Here is a 25318-nt window from a genome sequence, read left to right on the forward strand (position 1 = left end):
TAGATCGGCGCCTATGCGTTGGGCTCTTCCCAGGCAGACTGGAACCATTCACAAAGAGCGAAAAAGCCTTGTGTGACAGATGCGCACCAGTTGTAACCTTTCCTCACCTCTACTGTGCAACAGAAGCCAGTTTCAACGGTGTCGTCGTATATTCTTGTTCTACTAATTAATAATGACAATTTATTGGGAAGAGTCATTCCTTCAGTTTGAAACGCCAGTAAATGTGTCGCCGGCCCGGCCTCGTTTCACTTAACGGCGGGACCACATTCACGGTGCCACATCAACAGAAACCTGAATCCCTGACTAAATCATTGATTGGAGTAATAGTGCTGAGTTGTGTGGAAAAGGACCAAAAAAAAAAAGCCAAATGGAAAAGCGATTGAGTCCTTCAGCAGATGTTTTTTCAATCCTCCATGTTGGATATGTGCTGCTGATGAATTCACTGGCACTGTTAAAAAAAATGTTTTACGTGTTTTTGAATGGTGTTATGTAGCATGAAGTTGTATAAATATGTAAATGACGTGTACTGTACATTGTTTGCCAATGCGATGCAGTCTTTGATCTATCTGGGATTTCCTTAACAGAGATCCTAACTGGCTATCCATTGCAACCCCGTTGCCAAGACGCGTTTAACGCATCATGTTAAGCGATGATTGATGCAGCATGAGGGGGTTGAGGTCACTTCCCATGTTTGCGCGTGATCAGGTTGCAGGTGCGTGCTCCATGACTGTGCAGGTTGTGTTACCGCCGAGCTAATGTGCTAACAGTTGTCGCATCAGAGGGAACTAGAAACTTTTTAATGTTGGATATTTTGTCTGAGTACGTAAGAAGACAGAAACTGTTTTGGTTTGGAATAGACTGATGTGTGTAGTTGTATAGCACTGGAACATTACCCTGTGGTGTCCCACAAGGCTTAGTTCTCCGACCGCTGTCATTAAAACATGACATGTTCCCTCAGCCATTATTACTAACTGTTGGTTGGTTTTATGTACATGCAAATGCAGGCGACAGAGAATATTGTTGTAGTCGATTAGCTTCCATTAGTTATCTTTTACAAGTATCCATCCATCCATCCATTTTCTACCGCTTGTCCCTTTCGGGGTCGCGGGGGGTGCTGGAGCTGGAGCCATAACCACGGTGAACTCTCATAGGCACTGATTTTATAGTTTAGCACCTCTCTGTGTGCAATTTGTACTTTCCACCCACAGTCTGAATGCTTCTGTATATATGTATATAGTATCCATCCATCCATTTTCTACCGCTTGTCCCTTTTGGGGTCGCTGGAGCCTATCTCAGCTGCATTCGGGCGTAAGGCGGGGTACACCCTGGACAAGTCGCCACCTCATCACAGGGCCAACACAGATAGACATTCACACTCACATTCACACACTAGGGCCAATTTAGTGTTAGCAATCAACCTATCCCCAGGTGCATGTCTTTGGAGGTGGGAGGAAGCCGGAGTACCCGGAGGGAACCCACGCAGTCACGGGGAGAACATGCAAACTCCACACAGAAAGGTCCCGAGCGCAGGATCGAATCCCAGACCTTCGTATTGTGAGGCAGATGCACTAACCCAGGGGTGTCCATTTGCGGCCCGCAGCTAATTGTTTACCGGCCCGCCACACATTCTGGAAATACTATTGTAAAAATAAAAAAGAACATAAAAAAAAGTGGAATGAGGTGAAATCTAACGAGAAAAAGTTGCAATATTGACACAAAAGCTGCCATGCAGGCTGTTTTTTTTTTCTTTTGTCGTTCTTCAGTTTTCTTTTTTTGCCATTTAAAAAAAAATAATAATAATGACAAAAAATCCATGTTATAATGAATTATTTTCAGGGCTCCAATTACTTCAAATATTTCACTTTAAAAAAATGTATGTGGTAAATATTGCATATATTGTGTAGTAGCCATATAAAAACATCAAAGTTTTCTTTGACAAAAGCGCATAAAACAAAGAAAATAATAGTTCCAGCATAAAATCGACAGATATATCTGAAGTTGATCTCGTAACTTAAGTGTTGAAAGTAAAAGAAAAACCTAATAAACATGTATCACTTTATGAGTGGGGCACCTTTTGGATCCCAAATATATTTAGTGATTTTTTATTTATCTTTTCACTGTGATTACTCAAAAATATGAAATAATTAAAATCAATGGCGTCCTGCATTATTGATATTTTAGGGCTCTAATTACTAAATACTGCATATTTCAGTTTTACTATAAAAAAACGAAGTTGTTTTTGACAGAAAAGCCATAAAACATTTTTTAAAATTTGTATTACTTTATATCAACTTGAAGTTGATATAGAGATTTACTGTAAGCGTTAAATAATTTAAAAAAATAATAATAATCTGATTTATTTTTAACATTTTAATGACTGAGACCCTTTATGGTCCCCGGGACCCCTAAAGGTAAAATAGATTTAAAAAAGCATATATTTTGTTATGGTTTGAAAAGGAAAAATTTAAAAATGGCCCCCACATGCTTTAATTTTTCCGTGTGCGGCCCTCAGTGGAAAAAGTTTGGACACCCCTGCACTAACCCGTCTTCCCCCGTGCTGCCCTATGTATATAGTATAATATTCAATATTTAAACAACACTTTCAGAACATTCGTTCCCAGGACTGGACTGTGCACCTTACCTCCTTTTGCACTATTTTTATTTTCTTTCCTTCCTATGTTTTGCATATTTGTAGACTGTCGCACTGATACTGGAGTTGCTTTTAATCTCATTGTACCTGTGTATAGTTACAATAAAAGGCATTCTATTCTATTCTATCTCTATTTCACTAATTATGTATCTGACAATTAACAATTATAACAGTTTCTCCCTTCAGCATGAACTTCACAGCCGTAAATTGTTTGACCCAAAACATTCTCAGAGCCCGCAGACCTCCTAGCTCTGGTTCTAAACATTTGGATACAAATTAAACACTTTTTTTTTGTATCTAAAATCGCTTCCTCAGCGGTTTTCCAGAGTCGACAGCCAGCTTCTGGAGCTGCTATTAATTATTATGACATGGCCACTGAGGAAGAATTCCACTTGATTAAACACTTGTACTTGGAAACACTTGTAAATATATAAAAGAGACATCATTAGGATTCCATCCTGGATATGCGAGACCTTTTGCAAATCTCTTGAAAACCTTTTAAGGATTTTGGCAATACTGCCAGGCCGTCGTTGTCAGGTGTCTTTTTCAAAAAGTGTCACGTTTATATCAAAGAATGCACTTTATTGGAAAATGTTTGGGTGGAAAAGAAAGCAGGAAACCTTTAGATGGATACATGGATGGAAGTGAGAGACTTTTAACAACTTAAAGAAGCCAGACAAGATAAGACATTTTACTACTTCTTTACCATGCTTGGATTTACAAAATCTTTTACTTACGTTTTATGGCTTTAGCTTTTGCATAGCAATAGAAAAAAAGTGTAGAATCCCCCCAAAAAAGTTTAATAGCTACCCCTGATGTCTTGTATCACTCCAAATTGTTCTTTTTATGTACATTTGCTCAACCAAAACACTCTTAAACTGAATATGCATTCAAGGTACCGTTAGTTTTTTACGAGAACAGCTTCGATCTTGATGGACGCTTAAAGTGCGTCCACCCTGAGTTGGCACGGGAGTTTCAACCCGTGGTTCGCTGTCTCGCTGCCTTAATGCCGGTCACTTTTGTCCGGCCTCAGTCCCTTCCTCTTCGCCTCCTGCCAGCTTGGGAGAGAAGGAAAAAGATAGTTTGAGACTGGGCTGTTCTAAAGGCGCATCAGTGCTCTCAGACTAACAAATAGCATGTTTAGCAAAGCAAGTGTTCAGACGTCTCCAAAATGAGCAGACGATGTTACAGCGTTAGTCAGTTTAGCATCCAGGTGCAGCAGCAAGCATGGCAGCAACCAATTAAAAAGCAAAAAGCAATCACCTTTTAATGATGGAATTACTATTTCTTGCTGAGAGTTATGATTTTTTTTTTTTAGAACATTACTGCAGGTATTTTACTTGGTTTTGCATCATTTTTCATCGACCAACCGAACCCATATTTTCCTACTATAATCCGCTACTTTTTTCCCAAGCTTTGTACCCTGCAGCTTGTACAAAGGTTTGGCTATTCTATGGATTTTTCTACACTAGCAGCTAAATTATGGAATGGATTAAGCAAAGAAATCAAACAATGTACTTAAATTATGCACTTTAAGAAACTGCTCAAACTCAAAAAGTGTAAATAAACATTTCCAAAATATTTCTATGTAAATATCTAATTTCACGATGTACCATGTACCGTATTTTTCGGACTATAAGTCGCAGTTTTTTTCATAGTTTGGCCGGGGGTGCGACTTATACTCAGGAGCGACTTATGTGTGAAATTATCAACACATTACTGTAAAATATCAAATAATATTATTTAGCTCATTCACGTAAGAGACTAGACGTATACGATTTCATGGGATTTAGCGATTAGGAGTGACAGATTGTTTGGTAAACGTATAGCATGTTCTATAAGTTATAGTTATTTGAATGACTCTTACCATAATATGTTACGTTAACATACCAGGCACGTTCTCAGTTGGTTATTTATGCCTCATATAACGTACACTTATTCAGCCTGTTGTTCACTATTCTTTATTTATTTTAAATTGCCTTTCAAATGTCTATTCTTGGTGTTGGGTTTTATCAAATAAATTTCCCCAAAAAATGTGACTTATACTCCAGTGCGACTTATATATGTTTTTTCCTTCTTTATTATGCATTTTCGGCCGGTGCGATTTATACTCCGGAGTGACTTATACTCCGAAAAATACGGTCCATCCGCAGCTTGTAGTCCGGTGCGGCTAATATATGAAAAAAATGTTTTTTCTTCTACAATTTATTGGGTGCGGCTTATATACCGGTGTGGCTTATCATCCGGAAAATACAGTATCTGCAACTTGTAAATCTTTATGGAGCCTACAAAAAGTAAAAATTAAGACAAAATATGTCCGTAATCTGTCCCTCAAGGGTTTTGCGGGCTTTGTTATGGTTGTCGTGGCCTAAAATGCCGGATTTGTGAATTAATGAATTTGTTATCAATGTTTTAAGTGTTCCTTAACTTAAAGAAATCACTAAATTTCAACAAAAATTGGAAATAAATACCATGTTAATGTACTGTTTTAATTCATTACAACTAATATTAGTAATTTGTAATCATAATTACCGTAATTTCCGGACTATAAGCCGCTACTTTTTCCCCTCGTTCTGGTCCCTGCGGCTTATACAACGGTGCAGCTTATTTACGGCCTGTTCTTCTCCGACACCGACGAAGAGGATTTCGGTGGTTTTAGTACGCAGGAGGAAGACGATGACACAATGATTAAAGACTGACTTTTTATATACCGGTAGGATGGTTATTGTGATAACGTACAGGCGAGCACTTTGTATTACTTTGCACCGTTGTATTATTTGTACTCTGCACAAATGCTGTTCGCCATGTCAAAGATGTGAAAGTTTGATTGAATGATTGAAAGATTTATTGTTAATAAATGGGACGCTTTGCGTTCCCAAACAGTCATCTCTGTCCCGACAATCCCCTCCGTGGTAGCAGGAACCCCTATATACTACGGTAATTACACATCAAAACCCTGCGGCTTATAGTCGGGTGCGGCTTATATATGGAGCAATCTGTATTTTCCCCTAAATTTAGCTGGTGCGGCTTATAGTCAGGTGCGGCTTATAGTCCAGAAATTACGGTACATAAAAAAACAGTGTCTGAATGTTTATGTTACGCTTAGTCCATTTTTACTCAGTGGCCTAGTGGTTAGAGTGCCCGCCCTGAGATCGGTAGGTTGTGAGTTCAAACCCCGGCCGAGTCATACCAAAGGCTATAAAAATGGGACCCATTACCTCCCTGCTTGGCACTCAGCATCAAGGGTTGGAATTGGGGGTTAAATCACCAAAAATGAATCCCGGGCGCGGCCACCGCTGCTGCTCACTGCTCCCCTCACCTCCCAAGGGGTGGAATAAGGAGATGGGTCAAATGCAGAGGCTAATTTCACCACACCTAGTGTGTGTGTGTGACTATCAGTGGTACATTAACTTTTAATACTGTAATGTTATTACGCAGTATTTGTAATGCTAACAGTCAGTTAAATGGATAGCACAACAAATATGTCCCTCTGAGCGCTGCCATTGTTATTATATTATGTTGTCAGGCTACTGCATTTTGGCCTTCACATCCCTCCGCAAAACATTTTTCCTGCACGGTAGTCTAAAATTTCCGATTTCCCAGTGTTTTGGAATGCAGCATAAGCACACATGTAGGCACTGATCCTTACAAGCCACAAACATTGACTGACAGGGTTTTAATGCAGGTATTAACTATCAACGTATAATAAGATGGCAAGCTTGCAATAAATGCATTCTTGCAGCATTCTCTCACACCAAATGAATCGTTCTTTACCTATAACTCTTCGGGGAGAGGTTCTCCTTGAACCACCCTCTATGAAGGCAAGCAATCGTCATCAGGTTACACTTAACACACAGCAATGGTCAAACACTGGACCAATTGGCCTCAAAAACTCACCTCTGATCATTTTGACGAGCCGATCCTTGTCAAAATTTGGATTTGTTTCTGCCAAATTAGACCCTACAAGAGAAAGGAAAGATGCATTTATGAATACACTTTCGTTGTTTGGCCTCAGCTGCTTCACTTTATAACGTTCAGTGTTTCCCATAAACTGCCAAGATACCTGTGGCGGTGGGGGCGTGGCTATGGGCGTGGTAACCATGACATCATCGAGTAATTTGCATAATTTACTACAATGATATGATTTTCTCTAAAAAGGCTAAAAAAATGTATACTTACTAATTAATAATAACAGTTTCGTTTTAAACATCCATCCATCAATCCATCCATCCATTTTACAATATAATTACAACACTTTGTGTACATATTTATACACAGATTTGAACAATAAGTTATTCACTGAAATATATTTATTAATCGTGGTTCTTACAAAAAATATATCTTATAATATATAAAAGCTAAAATGTCTCTTAAAGCTCTGCCCCTTTAATTAGTGCATACTAAATAATTTAACTTTAGCCTACTACTACAACCATATTATTTACCAGCAACATAATGTGAAACAGAGGCAGAGGTGTCCTGCCACAGTCAGTAACAAATAAACAGAAAACAGTAGTGGTCAAATACAAATAAGGCAACAAGAGAAGTATCCTACACTTCTCTTTTGTAAAGTAAATCTGAACAGCCTATATGGGCATCTACATCAACTATATGATTTGCCTGAGAAGCTGGACAGGACAAAAAAAATAAAAAAATAAAATATATATATATTTTTTATTTTTTATTTGTGGCGGACGTAATTCTTTCGTGGCGGGCCGCCACAAATAACTGAATGTGTGGGAAACACTGACGTTCTAAAATGTTCAGGATGTGCTGTAAAATAGTTTGACTGACCGTCAAGGCCGACGTTGACGGTGCCACTGCTGACTGAGTATTGAGGACCTGGAAACAACAATAGTATTACAAGGGATGTACTGCAAATAAGGAAAAATACTATATTGTGATATACATTGTTATTGTAAGTAAGTAAGTAAGTACATTTTATTTATAAAGCGCTTTTGCGCAGATAAAATCACAAAGCGCTGTACAAAAAATAGGTCAAGTAAAGCAATAATTCAATTAAAACAACAGGGAATCATAGAAATTATAGTTAAAATGTGCATTAACTGAAAGCTTTACTAAAAAGAGAAAATTTCAAATGTTTCTTAAACGTTTCAACACAGTCAAAATCACGGAGAGAGTGGTGCAAATTTTTCCAGAGCCTGGGAGATATAGCCTGGAATGCCACGGGTTTTAAAACCTGTTTTCTGGATCTTTAGAAGACCCTGGCCTAAAGACCGGAGGCTGCGTCCCGAAGAGTAGGAGCAAACAAGTATTTATCGTAAAAATCATGCTGTTCCAAAAATAAGGTTAGCTGCTTAGCTACTTTTTCAATGATTTCTGACATAAAGGGAAGTCTTGATATGGGTAATTTATAGGCTCGACCGGATCAAGATTCGTTTTTTTAAGAATGGGATATTAGGATATTGGGATATGAAATTACCCATCTCAGGATATATATTTTGTCCATATTGTACAGCACTAACTTGTTTATTTCTAAAAGTTCTTGAACATTTAATAAAACCCCATAAATTTGAGTTCATCTATAGCAGAATGCAAGAATTGGAGTGAAGCCTTATTTTTGTCTTTGTAACAGCCTAACGAGCAGCACAGTTGTAGTATACATTAATATGTATTATTAATCTTTATTAAATAGCACATGCCTAAAATATTTTAATTGTAATTTGAAAACAGATGGCTGAACTAAAGCCACTGAATTTTTTTATGCTTCATAATCCGATTGGGTAACTAATTGTTAAGATAATCGATGACTAGTCGACTAAAATGTCATTAGTTCCAGCCCAGTATGGACACAGCATGCAATGAGTGGACAGACTACAATATTGTGGAACTGTACCAAACAACTACATGTGCTAAGTTAGTCTTCCTTCCATTTGGACTACTTACCCGACACAACTCTAGTCACTTTGGTGAAGCCGGGGTCACTTTCAATGACCCTGGTCACATGGGTGACCGACGGTTGAGCCTCGATGACCCTGGTAACCTTGGTGATGGAAGGCTCCTGTTGGACGACCCTCGTCACCTTGGTCACGTCAGGGACTAAATAAGTTGAAACACAAGAAAAACACGTTTCACTACCGCCTACAATTAGAGCCATGGTACGCTTGGTTGACCCATGAAACAGAGAAGCTACCATTTGCATGCATGTATAATAATAATATCGTGGATATTATTATTTGTAATATTATACAATGTCATGACAAATGGACCTTTCACTGGCTCAGAAAGGTTTGAATGAATGCGATTCCCAATCAGAGGATTCCTGACATTTAAGCTTTTAATTACATTAGTTAAGTAGGCAAATTAGTTGTGATTTAATTGCTGTTTTTTAAGCAGGATAATCCAAAATCGTATTCAGGCTTTCGCGAAAGATGGGTGCCTCTGCACAATTTAATACTGATCCAAATAGTTGTTAGCGGTGCTATGACTAGAGATGATGTTTGATAAGAAATTATCGAGTTCGAGCCTATTATCGAATCCTCTTATCGAACCGATTCCTTATCGATTCTATTATCGAGTCCAGATAGGTTGTTGTATATGGGAAAAAACACACAATATTTGGTTTAACAAAAGCTCACTTTTATTATATGAGAAAAAAATTAAATCTAATAAATAAATAAATATTGACTGTTACCCCCCTAAAAAAATTAAATTAAAAAAATAAATATTGACTGTTGTTACCCAAAGTATATTAAGTGGGATTTTTAAGAAAAACAAATATATACAGTAACACAAAAACAACCTGTCTCTGTGATCACTATAGGTGTATAAATAATACTATTGTGTTAAATAAAATCAGTCCCTTGGGCACAAAACTTAAAATAATACAGCTCTCCAAAAAGTGCACTTCTGCTGCTATTTGACATAACTGTTTGTTGTGATGCTTTGACATTTTTGCACTTTATTTCTTTATTGAAAGAAAATTCTATGAAGAGAAAAGTTGTTTGCAAATGTGGTTACAATGCTAAAAAATGAAAAGTTAAAGCTAAAAAAAGAAATACAATTTATTGAGTTAAAATCTTTTTTTATAGGGGGAAAGATGTGATGTTATGAGCTAGGGAAAATAACAACTACACTACCCAGCATGCAACGGGAGTGACGAGCATGCGCGGTAGCCCCGAAAAGTGTTGTTGCTAACGTCACCCGGCAGCTAAGAATGAGGTTATGAGCACGCTGTGAAAGTAAACGTCAAGAACTCAGCCAACACGCCTTGTCTGCATTATTTATAATTAAACAGACAACACATATACAGTGTGATTTTGTTTTGTTTACAAGGGAAAAAAAACAAAAGTTAAAAAAGGGAGATGTCATATATGTTGTATGTGCTGCGGTTGCTTTAAGAACGTTGCAACAGCTGCCGTAAAGGAGGTGCGTTGCTAGCCTGGTTGCTATGTTTCCGGTTGGTCGTAAAAGTGTTCGTCATGTGTTTGTACCCTGCTCAAATCTCTCAGTAAAGTTATTCATTGGATTATACCTTTTTGTTTTGAACTTTATTACACCTTGGAGCGCTTTTTCCGGTCTATTGTTTTTCCTGCTTTCGCTATCTGCGCCTAATGACTGAGCTACGTGACGTCATTTCTTGTGATGTCCCACGGGGCATTTCTGGTCGGGACGGGATTCCAGGGATTCTTTACTATAGTGGTCTCGATAACGGGTACCGGTTCTCAAAAAGGGATTAGAGTCCGAGGACTCGGTTCTTTTCTTATCGAACAACCGAGAAAACCGGTTTCGAGTATCATCCCTAGTTGTGATTTCCCTCTCTGCATGAAAGTTTTAAATGAGCAAATATTAATGCAGTATGAACAAGAATGTTTTAATGTAGACACATAGAATCATCATACTGCTGTAATTATTTGCATCAAGTGTTCATTCAAGGCTAAGGCAAAATATCGAGATATACACTACCGTTCAAAAGTTTGGGGTCACCCAAACAATTTTGTGAAATAGCCTTCATTTCTAAGAACAAGAATAGACTGTCGAGTTTCAGATGAAAGTTCTCTTTTTCTGGCCATTTTGACCGTTTGATTGACCTCACAAATGTGATGCTCCAGAAACTCAATCTGCTCAAAGGAAGGTCAGTTTTGTAGCTTCTGTAACGAGCTAAACTGTTTTCAGATGTGTGAACATGATTGCACAAGGGTTTTCTAATCATCAATTAGCCTTCTGAGCCAATGAGCAAACACATTGTACCATTAGAACACTGGAGTGATAGTTGCTGGAAATTGGCCTCTATACACCTATGTAGATATTGCACCAAAAACCAGACATTTGCAGCTAGAATAGTCATTTACCACATTAGCAATGTATAGAGTGTATTTCTTTAAAGTTAAGACTAGTTTAAAGTTATCTTCATTGAAAAGTACAGTGCTTTTCCTTCAAAAATAAGGACATTTCAATGTGACCCCAAACTTTTGAACGGTAGTGTATATTGTGTATCGTGACATGGCCTAAAAATATCGAGATATTAATAAAAGGCCATATCGCCCAGCCCTATTTTTTATACCTTAAATTCTGTTGGTTTTCATAATGTAGTCGGTCTGTTTTTGCTTTTAAAAAACACACTGCAGTTTGTGGAGGTGTGCAGCGCAGGCGGGGAAGCAAGCATTACATCATTGGGCACATCTGTTAAACGTTGCAAAAAAAAGGGCATCTGTTTTTCACGTTATATTTTGACAGACATTGCTGCGAGTTCCTCGTCCCTCTGCAGGAGCACTCCACCGGGGAAGAGCAACCACTCCTCAGAGGTCAGGAGGAAAACACGCCATGGAGGAAATTATTTTTTTTGTTTCCGGTAGCTGACTGCTTGATAAAAGGGTGAAAATAGAGATTTAAATGCCTGCGCTCACTTGCACATGTCGCGCCTAATTCAAACTCATCAAACGTGTGAGGCCACAAATGAACACGTCGTGGCCTGGAGCTTTAGTTCTGTTGAGCGTAAATAGGATTTGAAGGCGATGATTGCTGCTCCAAGCCATGTTTTCACTTTCATTGTGGACTTACAACAGTAGCTCTTGCTGACTTAACATTGTGTGTAAAGGATTTTCTAATGGGGAATCACATGATGATGATGCTTGATCATCATTACTGTACCTTCAACGACGCGCGTGATGATCCTCTCTAATGACAACAGGAGATATAAAGGCATCAATTAACGTGAACAGGGATTTGGAAAAAAAAGGAATACATGGTATTTTGATCACATAACATAACAGTTTTAATAATTGTGTGACTTACTCAGAAACGTGAGGGGGATTTCCTTGTATCTGAATCCTTGAATGTACTGGAAATTCAAAGGTCGAAGTCAAAGTTAGTGTGAATTACATCTTTTGTTGTACAGAACAAATACAAATGTTTGAGTAAAGCATGGGATTAGAAATGGATAGTCAGCATTGACCACCTTGTTTTTGATGATTATTCAACCTGCGTCCCGCGGGACAAATCCAATTCCTGAATGACATCTGAAAACCGTTCTAGCGGTAAACAAATGGAGGATTTTCACGAATAGTGTTGTAGGAAGTCCTCAAAAACAAGGCTTTTTTCGTATAGACCAGTGTTTTTCAACCTTTTCTGAGCCGACATTTTTGTCATTGAAAAAATCTCGAGGCACACCACCAGCAGAAAACATAAAAAAATGAAACTCAGCAGCCGTTATTGACAATAAAAAAGTTGTCCTCGCAATTGTTGGATATGAATTCAAACCATAACCAAGCATGCATCACCATAGCTCTTGTCTCAAAGTAGGTGTGCTGTCACGACCTGTCACATCACGCTGTGACTTATTTAGAGTTTTTCGGTGTTTTCCTGTGTGTAGTGTTTTAGTTCTTGTCTTGCGCTCCTACTTTGTTGTTGTACTTTGTGGACGCCGTCTGCTCCACACGCTGTAAGTCTTTGCTGTCGTCCAGCATTCTGTTTTTGTTTAAGTTGCAGCCAGTTTAGTTTGTTTCGTTTTGCATAGCCATCCCTAAGCTTCAATGCTTTTTGTTTATTTTTGCTTTAAGCGTTAGATAGTTTTTTACCTGCACACTTCCTCCTGCTGTCGTCTGCATATTGGGATCCCGACAAACAATGTTCCCGACATCTACAAAGCAATTGCTGCCACCTACTGATATGGAAGAGTATTACACGGTTACCGTATTTTTCGGACTATAAGTCGCAGTTTTTTTCATAGTTTGGCCGGGGGTGCGACTTATACTCAGGAGCGACTTATGTGTGAAATTATTAACACATTACCGTAAAATATCAAATAATATTATTTAGCTCATTCACGTAAGAGACTAGACGTATAAGATTTCATGGGATTTAGCAATTAGGAGTGACAGATTGTTTGGTAAACGTATAGCATGTTCTATATGTTATAGTTATTTGAATGACTCTTACCATAATATGTTACGTTAACATACCAGGCACGTTCTCAGTTGGTTATTTATGCCTCATATAATGTACACTTATTCAGCCTGTTGTTCACTATTCTTTATTTATGCGTCATATAACGTACACTTATTCAGCCTGTTGTTCACTATTCTTTATTTATTATAAATTGCCTTTCAAATGTCTATTCTTGGTGTTGGGTTTTATCAAATAAATTTCCCCAAAAAATGCGACTTATACTCCAGTGCGACTTATATATGTTTTTTTCCTTCTTTATTATGCATTTTCGGCCGGTGCGACTTATACTCCGGAGCAACTTATGCTCCGAAAAATACGGTACTCTGCCGATCTCTAGACAGCACAGACACTCAACAACGGCACATTTGAGGATTATAATTACTGGTTTGAAAAAAATATTTTTAACCCTATTCTTCAGCATACATAATCTTCCACAGCACACCAGACAATATCTCACGGTACACAGTGGTTGATAAACACTGGTATAGAGGATCTTTGTTTCCCGTAGTATGTTCCTACAAACAGCACTCCTGATCCTTAACCAGCATGAACATGTTGCTTACATTTGATGTCTTTGTGCATGACCACGTTCTACTTTTATTCCGTTAAACATCTTCCATATTTTGTCTGAAGTTCTCACATGCAAGTCGATAACTTTGAAGCGACTCTGCCTGCTGGGGAAGTGGCTTTATCACAGTTGTATTAAGGATGTTATAAAATTACAAACTAAGAACATGTTCTAAATATGTACAGTCGCGATCAAAAGTTTACATACACTTGTAAAGAACATAATGTCATGGCTGTCTTGAGTTTCCAATCATTTCTACAACTCTTATTTTTTTGTGATAGAGTGATTGGAGCACATACTTGTTGGTCACAAAAAACATTCATAAAGTTTCACATGAACAAAGATAAGACCTTCTGGAGGAAAGTTATGTGGTCAGATGAAACAAAAATTGAGCTGTTTGGTCACAATACCGGCCTTTAATCCCAGGAACACCATCCCTACCGTCAAGCATGGTGGTGGTAGTATTATGCTCTGGGCCTGTTTTGCTGCCAATGGAACTTGTGCTTTAAATGGGACAATGAAAAAGGAGGATTACCTCCAAATTCTTCAGGACAACCTAAAATCCTCAGCCCGGAGGTTGGGTCTTGGGCGCAGTTGGGTGTTCCAACAGGACAATGACCCCAAACACACATCAAAAGTGGTAAAGGAATGGCTAAATCAGGCTAGAATGAAGGTTTTAGAATGGCCTTCCCAAAGTCCTGACTTAAACGTGTGGACAATGCTGAAGAAACAAGTCCATGTCAGAAAACCAACACATTTAGCTGAACTGCACCAATTTTGTCAAGAGGAGTGGTCAAAAATTCAACCAGAAGCTTGCCAGAAGCTTGTGGATGGCTACCAAAAGCGCCTTATTGCAGTGAAACTTGCCAAGGGACATGTAACCAAATATTAACATTGATGTATGTATACTTTTGACCCAGCAGCTTTGCTCACATTTTCAGTAGACCCATAATAAATTCATAAAAGAAGAAAACTTCATGAATGTTTTTTGTGACCAAGAAGTATGTGCTCCAATCACTCTGTCACAAAAAAATAAGAGTTGTACAAAGTATTGTAAACTCAAGACAGCCATGACATTATGTTCTTTACAAGTGTATGTAAACTTTTGATTGCGACTGTATATGTAGTCCCCCTTTTACTTTCAAAGCGATGCCATGAGGTAATAACCAACCTTGGGCTGAATGTAGGTGATGATTCTCCTCAGTAGTGAAAGGAGATCCTGGCTTCCGACGGGGATATCTGCAGGCAGGGCAGACATTTAAACTAAACCAGTGGTTCTTAACCATGTTGGAGGTACCGAACCCCACCAGTTTCATATGCGCATTCACCGAACCCTTCTTTAGTGAAAAATAAAATGTTTTTTTTTTTTCAAATTCAAGACAAAGTTATATGTTTTTGGTAACACTTTAGTATGGGGAACATATTCTCATTAACAAAGACTTAATTTAGAGTTATTTGGTTAGGGTTAGGGGTAGAGGGTTAGGGCCAGGGTTAGAGGGTTAGGGTTACAATAAGGCCATGCCGAATAAGGCATTAAGTACTTAATAATGACTAGTTAAGAGCCAATATGTTACTAATTTGCATGTTAATAAGCAACTAATTAATGGTGAATATGTTCCCCATACTAAAGTGTTACAATGTTTTTTTACTGGTGCACAAAATGAACCGTGCATGAACATCACCTTGTTCAAACAACAAAACCAACACAGTGCATAAACTCTCAACAAATTACACACTTGCAAATCAGTGTGACTTCTGCCGTAATATGCCGATAGGGAGAAGTTTTTATTTACACGATGAGTCGGGTGTGTTTTGACTTCCGCCGAACCCCTGAGCCTGACTCACCGAACCCCTAGGGTTCGATCGAACCCAGGTTAAGAACCACTGAACTAAACAGAACAAAGGGGGTGTGCGGTGCAGGTTAAGATTTTACCTGCGGGATACAAGAGCCGGTTGACAGTGTGGACGACGCCGTTCGTGGCCATGATGTCAGATTCAGGAATTTGAACCGAGTTCACTTGCATGCTGTTGTTTGCCTGACAAAGACACAACCACAAATTTTAGAAAAAGACTTAAACCTCAAGCCCAGATTGAATTAGAGGTAATAGTTACAAGCTTGCATAAGCTTCTTGAATGTACTCTGTATCCTGCTTTGCTAAAAATGCAAAGACGTGCAGCGCTAAAATACTCACAAACATCACTTTGAGGTTGCTGCCCTGCAAGGACTTGAGTAGGTTCGTCACTCCGGGCTCCAAACCCCCGCCGATGAAGATGCCGTTGTTGATATGGTACAGAAGGATGGTTCTGAGAGCATTGATATCACCTAATTTCAAAAAATGCAAAGGGTGAGTCTCAACAGGCAAAGTGCTGCAGTGTGCTTGGTGTTGAAGACCTACTTTTCAGCAGTTGGAAATCTCTGTCTCTCAAACCAGCAAAAGCCTTGTCAGTGGGAGCAAATAAGGTGAAGTCTCCCTCTTTCCTCAGCACGTCAGTCAGTCCGGCATCTTCCATCAGAGACAAAAAGATCCTGCAGCACAGAGAGACACTTTATTGACATACTGCAGCAACAGCACTTTCTCATAGCAATACATGCGCCATTAATGGAAAGACAAACAATGTTGCGGCTTAAAGGGGTAACGCAGCATTTTAATGTTGTGGTTTGCCAATGCACTCACTTGAACTCGCCGTTTTCGCTCAGAATCTCGTACATTGTTTTTTCTGCCGGTTTAAGGAAGCTCCTCATGAGATGGAGCGCTCCGTTGCTTCCCTCTTTGCTGCCTCTTATAAGGCAAGAATTCTCAATGCACACAGCCTGCAGGAATAACGCACAATGTGAAGCGCTTTGAATCAAACACGCAAATGATGTGAGTGACGCGGGGACTCACTGTGCGATAGATGAAGACACGCAGATGTTTGCCTACGATAGTTTCCAGTCTCTGGCCATTGTACAGCTGACCCAGGATGATCTTTTTCTTCAGGATGTGGTTCTCTAGGATAATCCTGAGCAGTCTCTGGTCCATGGACATCACTTCATCTGCAAAAGGAGGAATCAGTTTTGAAGTGCTGTATAAAAACACAAAACACACGATGCCGTCCAGGAACCACAGGCATCAAAATAGTGCAATATTATTTGAGGTTTTTTTTCTAATTTTGCATGTATACACAGTGGGCCCCATTCAGCAATAAGTTCATTACTTTTCCTCTTATCTTTCTTCCGAATTAATTTTTTAAGAGGAGTCCATTTAAATTCATGACGTGTTCTTAAACGGCCAAATTGTTCCCACCTGCTGTTCTTAAGTTGCTGAATGCCAAATGGTTAGCGTGTGCGTGTCTATCATAATTTGCATATAAGCACGCCCTTATTTCTCCAATATGCATATGTAAACACCCTTAATTCCGTAATTTGCATAGGTAAACGCCCTTAATTTCCCATATAAGGGCACAATTCCGGCGGAAAAGCCAAACATTAAACACACGGAGAAACAGATTACAAAGTTTGAGTAGAATAAGCTCTTGGTAGCCTAAAGCGTTCAAATGAATATTCGTCACTTCGGGCAAATAGGTCTACATGGTCGTGAAATATGCGATCTATCTATATATCTCTATATATATATCTGTATCTATCTATCTATCTATCTATCTATCTATCTATCTATCTATCTATCTATCTATCTATCTATCTATCTATCTATCTATCTATCTATCTATCTATGATATTAATTTGACAATAGAAGTAAGGGAACTTGTCACACTTAAGAACAAATAGGCCACCCTAAGAGTGCTCTGGAGCACTCGTAGATTTTGTTCTTACCTACGAACAAATCCCAGCTAAGAAAACTTTGGTGAATACAAAAATCTTCTTAAAAACTTCGTAAGTGGGCCTAAGAACAAAATTTGTTCTTAAGATCGATTGCTGAATGGGGCCCAATGTTGGGGTGGGTAACATCCCACCTGGTTTTATGAATATTTACTCTATTTTGCTCCGTTACATCGCTCCCTGCACAAACAGCAATCAGCAACTCAGAGCATGAATGAGCAAAGATGGCACAGCTCAGTAGGTGCACCACGTACAACAAGCTACAATTTACAGTTCATCCTCTGATTGGGAGGAATTTACAGTCTCAGCATAAGATTTCCTGTTAGTGCCAGCTGTTGTTGCCTTGTGAATTCCTAACGCTCATATAAAACCTGTAAAAATGAAAGAATTCAGACCACATTGACTGTACATACACGTTTGACAAACATTGCTTCATCCTAAGAGGGAGGACAAGAATGTGTTCTCGTGCAATGAATAGCTTACCACTGAAGGCGGTGTTGAGAGGGGCCAGGAGGGTGTACTCTGCCTCGGGTTTCATGGCGCCAGTAATTCCCAACTCGGACACCATGTCACCAAAGGTAGACTGAGAACTTCCCACCAGTTCCATCACCTGTTTGGCTTAAAAGTCAAAGAAAATCCGGAAACGTTTTAAAAACCTAAATATTGGTATTACTTTTGTGTAGTGCATCAAACTACAGGACTACATAAAATGTGTTTTTAGCCTTTTATTATTACTGATACTGTAGTTGTGTTCACTTACTAATAAATATCAACTGTCATCTTAAAACGGAGGAACTGTATGTACCAAACAGTGATTGTTAACAATACTAGCAGTAGTGAGTTGTAGTACAGTCATATTTCACTAAGGAAAAAAAGAGTCGGGTCTCACCTGAGTCTGGAACGAGAACTTGGTCAATGAGGTGGATGACACCGTTGGTTGTGACAATGTCCTTCTTGCGCACCATCTTAATGCCGTTGACCGTCAAGCTCTCTCCATCGCAGCCGATTTCGATATTATTGCCCTCCAAGGTCTCGTAAGAGGTGCCGGCCATGATGGCCTCGGAGCACTGCACCGAGTCCAGGAGGTGAAAATTCAGAAGAGCTGGAAAAAGAAGATAAGTGTGGCGTGAACGGGCTGTTTTAGGTAGTATTGTTGGCTGCTTCAGTTGCTACACTACAATGCTCTTGGGAACCAGAAGACCCTTGGATCCTTCTGGCCCTCTGAGGGATTTTACCACACTTCTGTTTAACTTTGTGTGAGATTGTCTGATCTGACATCACTGGCCAATAAAATATTTGCGGTAGACCAGCGTTTCTCTGAGTAGCTGTCGCTTCCAAAGGAAGCTCTTCTTTAATGTTACTGCTGTCGTGGACAACATCACCTTGTTGAAATGTACTATAAGTGAATTACATCCAAACATTATAGGATTAGCTACCTCACCAAAAGACTATATAAGTCTGAATGGGGGAAAAAAATATGCGTATTACAGCATGACGTGACTTTCCATCCACTATGACATGCCGGTTTTGAAAGTGGAGACTAATTTTTGAGATTAGTGTCCTACCAAATGTTATGTATAGCTTGCCAAAACTGTGTCCACAAGCCAGGACCCATCGTCTTCATTGCACAGAATATTGTGTTTTCAGCTGTTTCAAATTGGTGGGAATTGAACTTGTGACAAAAAGTCAATTTCGAAGCGTGCAGATGTTTTTGCTTGCAACTTTTTAGATACAAAGACACACTCTGTTATGGTTTTAGACTCTACTGTAGTGTTTGGACGAGTCAAGATCCTTGGGATCAAACATGCGGTGTACCTTGGAGGACCTGCTTGTCGCTTTGAAGCCTCTTCAGAACGTCACCTCCCATCTTGGCAAAGGCTTCATTGGTGGGAGCGAAAAGAGTGAAATGTCCAGGCTTGCCCAGCTTGTCCAACAAACCAGATTTCTGAGCAACACTCTGGATGGGAAACCCAGCAGCATGTTTAGCACAAATAGTATTCTCGTGGATGGATGCATAAACATCACAGAATGGATGTGAATAAAGTATACTCACACTCAGTGTCGTCAGGTCATCGTCAATCTCGATAACGTCTTGAATAGTGTTCCCGACAGTGCTGATGACACGGTCAATCACATGCACAACACCATTGGTGGCCACTTGGTTGCCATGGATAATCCTTGCGCAGTTGACGGTCACAACCTATCGACAAAATGATTCAAGTCAACGCTATGAGGCGAGGTGACAAATGCTACCGGTTGATAGCGCTTACCCCATTGGAGTAATGGTTGATGAGGAGGCCGAGGTCGTTGTACATGGAGGTGACCGTCATCCCATTGCGTAAGTCTTTGGTCAGGAGGCGCTTGTTGACCATGTGGTAGTGCAGAGCGTTGTACAACTCAATGTTGACATTGCTAACAAGCCCGCTACGAACGGTCTGTTACGGCAAAAAAGAACAAGATGTCAAACTTGTAAGATAGACGTTTTTTGGTCCATTGGATTTACCTCATCCAAAAGCTCCCAGGCATCATTGCTCGGCGCAAAAAAGGTGTAAGATCCAGATCCTTCGATCTCCCCCCTTAGCTTGGAGATTTCGGAGTATCTCTGGGTGGAAGAGGCCTTTACCAAGCCCAGCGTGCCGTACACATGGTCAATTGGGGCCACTGTGAGAGGAATGAAAAAGGTTGATCACGGTTGTGCCTCAAAATGACCCAAAACGTCGCATGATTTGTAGGGTTGGGTATGGAGTATCGAGTATCGATTGGAACCGGGACTAACTTTCCGATTCTCCCGGAATCGTTCAAAAGTTTAAATTTCGATTCCTAGTTTCGATACGACCGGAAAAAAAGAATAAGTCCACCGACCGGAAGAAGAAGCCGCAGAACACCAACGAAGAAGCGCCCACCGCCGGAAGTGTTAGCATAGCCGAGCCTATGTAGCCGAGCAAGCCAGTCAAGCATGGATAGCAGGCGTCGGCGGTCGAAAGTGTGGCTTTATTTTACCAAAAAAAATGAAATATCGGCGAAATGTAACACGTGCGACAGGACTGTTTCGTGCTTAGGAGGGTGCACGTCGAACATGATGAAGCACCTCCGAGTTCATGGAGTACAAATAAATGCGTGTCCCGTCTTCGACGCGCTGCGCCGACCGTCCTCCTCTGGCTCCGACGCCCAGCCTGGCACCTCGGTGACTGCACTGCAGTCCGAATCCGGTAAGTAAAACAATATATGTGTTTTGCGCCAACGTTGAGGCAGCTAACAAATTAGCCCGCATATTTTTTCATAGACAATTTACAACCTGCTAGCCAGGCTCCGCGATGTGCTCAGCGTACTCCGTTCACCGTAGCGGCAATGGGGAAGATGTCAGTGCCACAGACGGAAGAGTGCCACAGAAAGGTCACTGCACACATAGTCAAAAGACTGCATCCCTTTTCAGAGGTGGAATCTCCAACATTTAGGTTAGTTAAGCAATAACGTTAGAGCTAAGCTAATTGATACTGGGCTAAACAGTAACAGCAACATTACATGTTTGTTTATGTTTGCAGGGATATGGTGAAAACTCTCAACCCAAAATACATACCACCTTCTAGGGACTACCTGTCAAACACATTGATCCCGGCATGGTACAAGAAGAATCGGAATCGAGAATTGTCAGGAATCGGAATCGAAACAAAGAATCGGAATCGGAATCGTACGAATTCAAACGATACCCAACCCTAATGATTTGGAAACTTGGGAGGTTGAAGTGACGTCATACAAGAACTTGAAAGACTTCACTTGCAAAGTCTGAGCATACCTTCTATGAGTTCAGTTCAGTCCACATAAAATTATTAACTCTGCATGTATGCTTTGCTTTGTGTTTGTCTTTTTTTACAATACTTATCTTAAAAAAAGAGAAGTCTTAACAATAATCATTAGAGAATTAGAAGGTGAGACTTGGCAACACTAAATTGGCGCTAGTGTGTGAATGTTGTCTATCTGTGTTGGCCCTGCGATGAAGTGGCTACTTGTCCAGGGTGTACCCCGCCTTCCGCCCGAATGCAGCTGGGATAGGCTCCTGTACCCCCACGACCCCGAGAGGGACAAGCGGTAGAAAATTGATAGATGGACATACAAATTAGGCTCGTCAGCGAGCGCCTGGTGGCCGGGCTTGCCACGGAGCCCGGCCGGGCACAGCCCGAAGAAGCTACGTGGACACACCATCTTCTCTGCCACGTGGGCCCACCACCCGCGGTCGGAACCAGTGGGGTCGGGTGCGCTGCCAAGTGGATGGCGGTGAAAGTGGAGGCTCCGGACGGACCAATTCAGGGCAGCAGAGGCTGACTTTCGGGACGTGGAACGTCTCTACGCTGGTGGGGAAGGAGCCTGAGCTGGTGCGAGAGGTGGAGCGCTACCGGTTGGATCTGGTGGGGCTTACCTCTACGCATAGCAAGGGCTCTGAAACCACACTCCTGGACAAGGGATGGACCTTGTTCACTTCTGGAGTTGCTCAGGGTGTGAGGGCACAGGCGGGTGTGGGGATACTCACGAGTCCCCGGCTGAGTGCCTGTACGTTGGAGTTCACCCCAGTGGACAAGAGGGTCGCCTCCCTTCGCCTTAGGGTTGGAGGGGGGAAAACTCTGACTGTTGTTTGTGCATACGCACCAAACAGGAGTTCAGAGTATTCAGCCTTCTTGGATACCTTGCATGGGGTCCTGTATGGGGCGCCGGCAGGGGATTCCATAGTCTTGCTGGGGGACTTCAACGCGCACGTGGGCAATGACAGTGATACTTGGACTGGCGTGATTGGGAGGAACGGTCTCCCTGATCTGAACCTGAGTGGTGGATTGTTATTGGACTTCTGTGCTAGTCACGGACTTGCGATAACAAACACCATGTTCAAGCATAAGGATGCTCATAGGTGTACCTGGTACCAGAGCACCCTAGGCCAAAGATCAATGATCGATTTTGTAATCGTATCAGCTGATCTGAGGCCGTATGTTTTGGACACTCGGGTGAAGAGAGGGGCTGAACTGTCAACTGATCACCATCTGGTGGTGAGTTGGGTTAGATGGCGGGGGAAACCTCTGGACAGACCTGGCAAACCCAAGCGTGTAGTGCGGGTGAACTGGGAACGTTTGGAGGAGTCCTCTGTCCGGAAGGACTTCAACTCACACCTCCGGCGGGACTTCTCTGCCATCCCTGTGGAGGTTGGGGACATTGAACAGGAATGGGCAATGTTCAAAGCCTCTATTGCTAAAGCTGCAGATGCGAGCTGTGGCCAGAAGGTCTTAGGTGCCTCAAGGGGCGGTAACCCTCGAACACCCTGGTGGACAGTGGTGGTCAGGGAAGCCGTCCGACTGAAGAAGGAGTCCTACCGGGGTATGTTATCCCAGGGGACTCCGGAGGCAGTTGCAAGGTACCGACGGGCCCGAAGGGCAGCGGCCGTGGCTGTGGACGAGGCTAAGCAGAGGGTGTGGGAGCAGTTCGGGGAATCCATGGAGAAGGACTATCGGGCGGCACCAAAGCTGTTCTGGAAGACCATACGGCACCTCAGGAGGGGGAAGCAGGGAACCATCCAAGCTGTGTACGGCAAGGATGGGACTTTGCTGACTTCAAGTGAGGAAGTCGTGGGGCGTTGGAAAGAGCACTTTGAGGAACTCCTGAACCCAAATACATCAGACACACCCTCCCTGATAGGAGCAGGGCCTGAGGATGATGGGGGATCGACGTCGATCTCTCGGAGTGAAGTCACTGAGGTAGTTAGACAACTCCACAGTGGCAAAGCTCCGGGGGTTGACGAGATCCGTCCAGAAATGCTGAAGGCTCTGGGTGTTGATGGGCTGTCTTGGTTGATACGCCTTTTCAACATTGCGTGGAAGTCTGGGACAGTGCCGAGGGAGTGGCAGACTGGGGTGGTGGTTCCCCTTTTCAAAAAGGGGGACCAGAGGGTGTGTGCTAATTACAGGGGTATCACACTACTCAGCCTCCCTGGGAAAGTTTACGCCAAGGTACTGGAAAGGAGGGTCCGGCCGATAGTCGAACCTCAGATTCAAGAGGAGCAATGTGGATTCCGTCCTGGTCGTGGAACAACTGACCAACTCTTTACGCTTGCGGGAATCCTGGAGAGGGCCTGGGAGTATGCCTATCCAGTCTACATGTGTTTTGTGGATTTGGAGAAGGCGTATGACCGCGTCCCTCGGGAGATCTTGTGGGAGGTGCTGAGGGAGTACGGAGTGAGGGGAACCCTGCTGAGGGCCATCCAATCTCTGTACAACCAAAGCGAGAGTTGTGTCCGGGTGCTTGGATGTAAGTCGGATCCGTTTCCAGTGGGGGTTGGTCTCCGCCAGGGCTGCGCTCTGTCACCTATCCTGTTTGTGATTTTCATGGACAGGATTTCTAGGCGGAGTCGTGGCCATGGCGGAGAGGGTATACGTCTCGGGGGGCTAAAGGTTGCGTCACTGCTGTTTGCAGATGATGTGGTCCTGATGGCACCTTCGGTTCGTGACCTTCAGCTCTCACTGGATCGGTTCGCAGCCGAGTGTTCAGCGGCTGGAATGAGGATCAGCATCTCCAAATCTGAGGCCATGGTTCTCAGCAGGAAACCGATGGTTTGTACAGTCCGGGTAGGGGACAGGACTCTGTCGCAGGTGGAGGAGTTTAAGTATCTCGGGGTCTTGTTCACGAGTGAGGGAAAGATGGAGAAGGAAATCAGCCGGAGAATCGGAGCGGCTGGGGCAGTATTGCAGTCTCTCTGCCGCACTGTTGTGACGAAACGGGAGCTGAGCCAGAAGGCAAAGCTCTCGGTCTACCGAGCTATCTACATTCCTACTCTCACCTATGGTCATGAAGTGTGGGTAATGACCGAAAGAATAAGATCGCGGATACAAGCGGCCGAAATGAGTTTCCTCAGAAGGGTGGCTGGCATCTCCCTTAGAGATAGGGTGAGAAGTGCAGTCACCCGAGAGAGACTCGGAGTAGAGCCGCTGCTCCTTCGCTTGGAAAGGAGCCAGCTTAGGTGGTTCGGGCATCTCGTGCGGATGCCTCACGAGCGTCTCCCTAGGGAGGTCCTCGTTGCACGTCCCACTGGGAGGAGGCCCCGCGGCAGGCCAAGGACCAGATGGGGGGATTACATCTCCTCTCTGGCCTGGGAACGCTTCGGGATTCCCCAGGAGGAAGTCGCAAATGTTGCTCTGGAGAGGGAAGTCTGGGGGTCTCTGCTGGAGCTGCTGTCCCCGCGACCCGATTCCGGATAAGCGGTTGAAGATGGATGGATGGATGAATGTTAAAGGGGACCTCTGATGATTGTCCTCTTTTCTGGTTTTATAATGCTGGATACTCCCGTTAAACAATGCCACAGCATCAAATAATAATGTTCATGGCTTTGGGCTCAAACTTGCGCACAGTTTTTGATACAGTACTTCTGAACGCTCTGTGGCGTCACAGATTTATGGACGTACTTATGCGGGCATAAGTACATGTCCCTTTCTCCCCCCACCTCTCTGCTGAGCCTAGAGCAGTGGTTCCCAACCTGGGTTCGATGGAACCCTAGGGATTCGGTGAGTCGGGCTCAGGGGTTCGGCGGAGGTCAAGACACACCCGACTCATCGTGTAAATAAAAACTTCTCCCTATCGGCGTATTACGGATACGGCAACAGCAGAAGTCACACTAATTTGCAGGTGTGTAATTTGTTGTGAGTTTATGCACTGTGTTGGTTTTGTTCTTTGAACAAGGTGATGTTCATTCACGGTTCATTTTGTGCACCAGTAAAAAAACATGGTAACACTTTAGTATGGGGAACATATTCACCATTAATTAGTTGCTTATTAACATGCAAATTAGTGACATATTGGCTCTTAACTAGTCATTATTAAGTACTTGTTAATGCCTTATTAATGC

At 42.0% G+C, this 25318-nt stretch overlaps 1 protein-coding gene across 4 annotated transcripts in view; it reads right to left on the bottom strand.

The window, feature by feature from the left end:
• Window positions 1-3221: 3221 nt before the first annotated feature.
• The window catches only part of postnb (periostin, osteoblast specific factor b), a 52890-nt gene continuing 30793 nt past the window's right edge, over window positions 3222-25318 (bottom strand). For 3 of the 4 annotated variants that reach the window (XM_062062111.1, XM_062062109.1, XM_062062110.1), the window contains 19 exons: window positions 19946-20103; window positions 19713-19877; window positions 19496-19642; window positions 19258-19399; window positions 18332-18544; window positions 17926-18060; window positions 16511-16659; window positions 16301-16437; window positions 16022-16152; window positions 15818-15948; window positions 15559-15661; window positions 14797-14864; window positions 11906-11951; window positions 11762-11788; window positions 8558-8710; window positions 7445-7492; window positions 6548-6610; window positions 6425-6463; window positions 3222-3708 (listed from right to left, as the gene is read on the bottom strand). In XM_062062111.1, the coding sequence (XP_061918095.1) occupies window positions 3680-3708; window positions 6425-6463; window positions 6548-6610; window positions 7445-7492; window positions 8558-8710; window positions 11762-11788; window positions 11906-11951; window positions 14797-14864; window positions 15559-15661; window positions 15818-15948; window positions 16022-16152; window positions 16301-16437; window positions 16511-16659; window positions 17926-18060; window positions 18332-18544; window positions 19258-19399; window positions 19496-19642; window positions 19713-19877; window positions 19946-20103 (2084 nt within the window). In that variant the 3' untranslated portion in view covers window positions 3222-3679. The remainder of the gene's footprint in view (window positions 3709-6424; window positions 6464-6547; window positions 6611-7444; window positions 7493-8557; window positions 8711-11761; window positions 11789-11905; window positions 11952-14796; window positions 14865-15558; window positions 15662-15817; window positions 15949-16021; window positions 16153-16300; window positions 16438-16510; window positions 16660-17925; window positions 18061-18331; window positions 18545-19257; window positions 19400-19495; window positions 19643-19712; window positions 19878-19945; window positions 20104-25318) is intronic. The other variant, XM_062062108.1, reaches the window with a different exon arrangement.

The sequence above is a fragment of the Entelurus aequoreus genome, linkage group LG10 (genome assembly GCF_033978785.1).
Source record: "Entelurus aequoreus isolate RoL-2023_Sb linkage group LG10, RoL_Eaeq_v1.1, whole genome shotgun sequence".
Taxonomy (NCBI): domain Eukaryota; kingdom Metazoa; phylum Chordata; class Actinopteri; order Syngnathiformes; family Syngnathidae; genus Entelurus; species Entelurus aequoreus.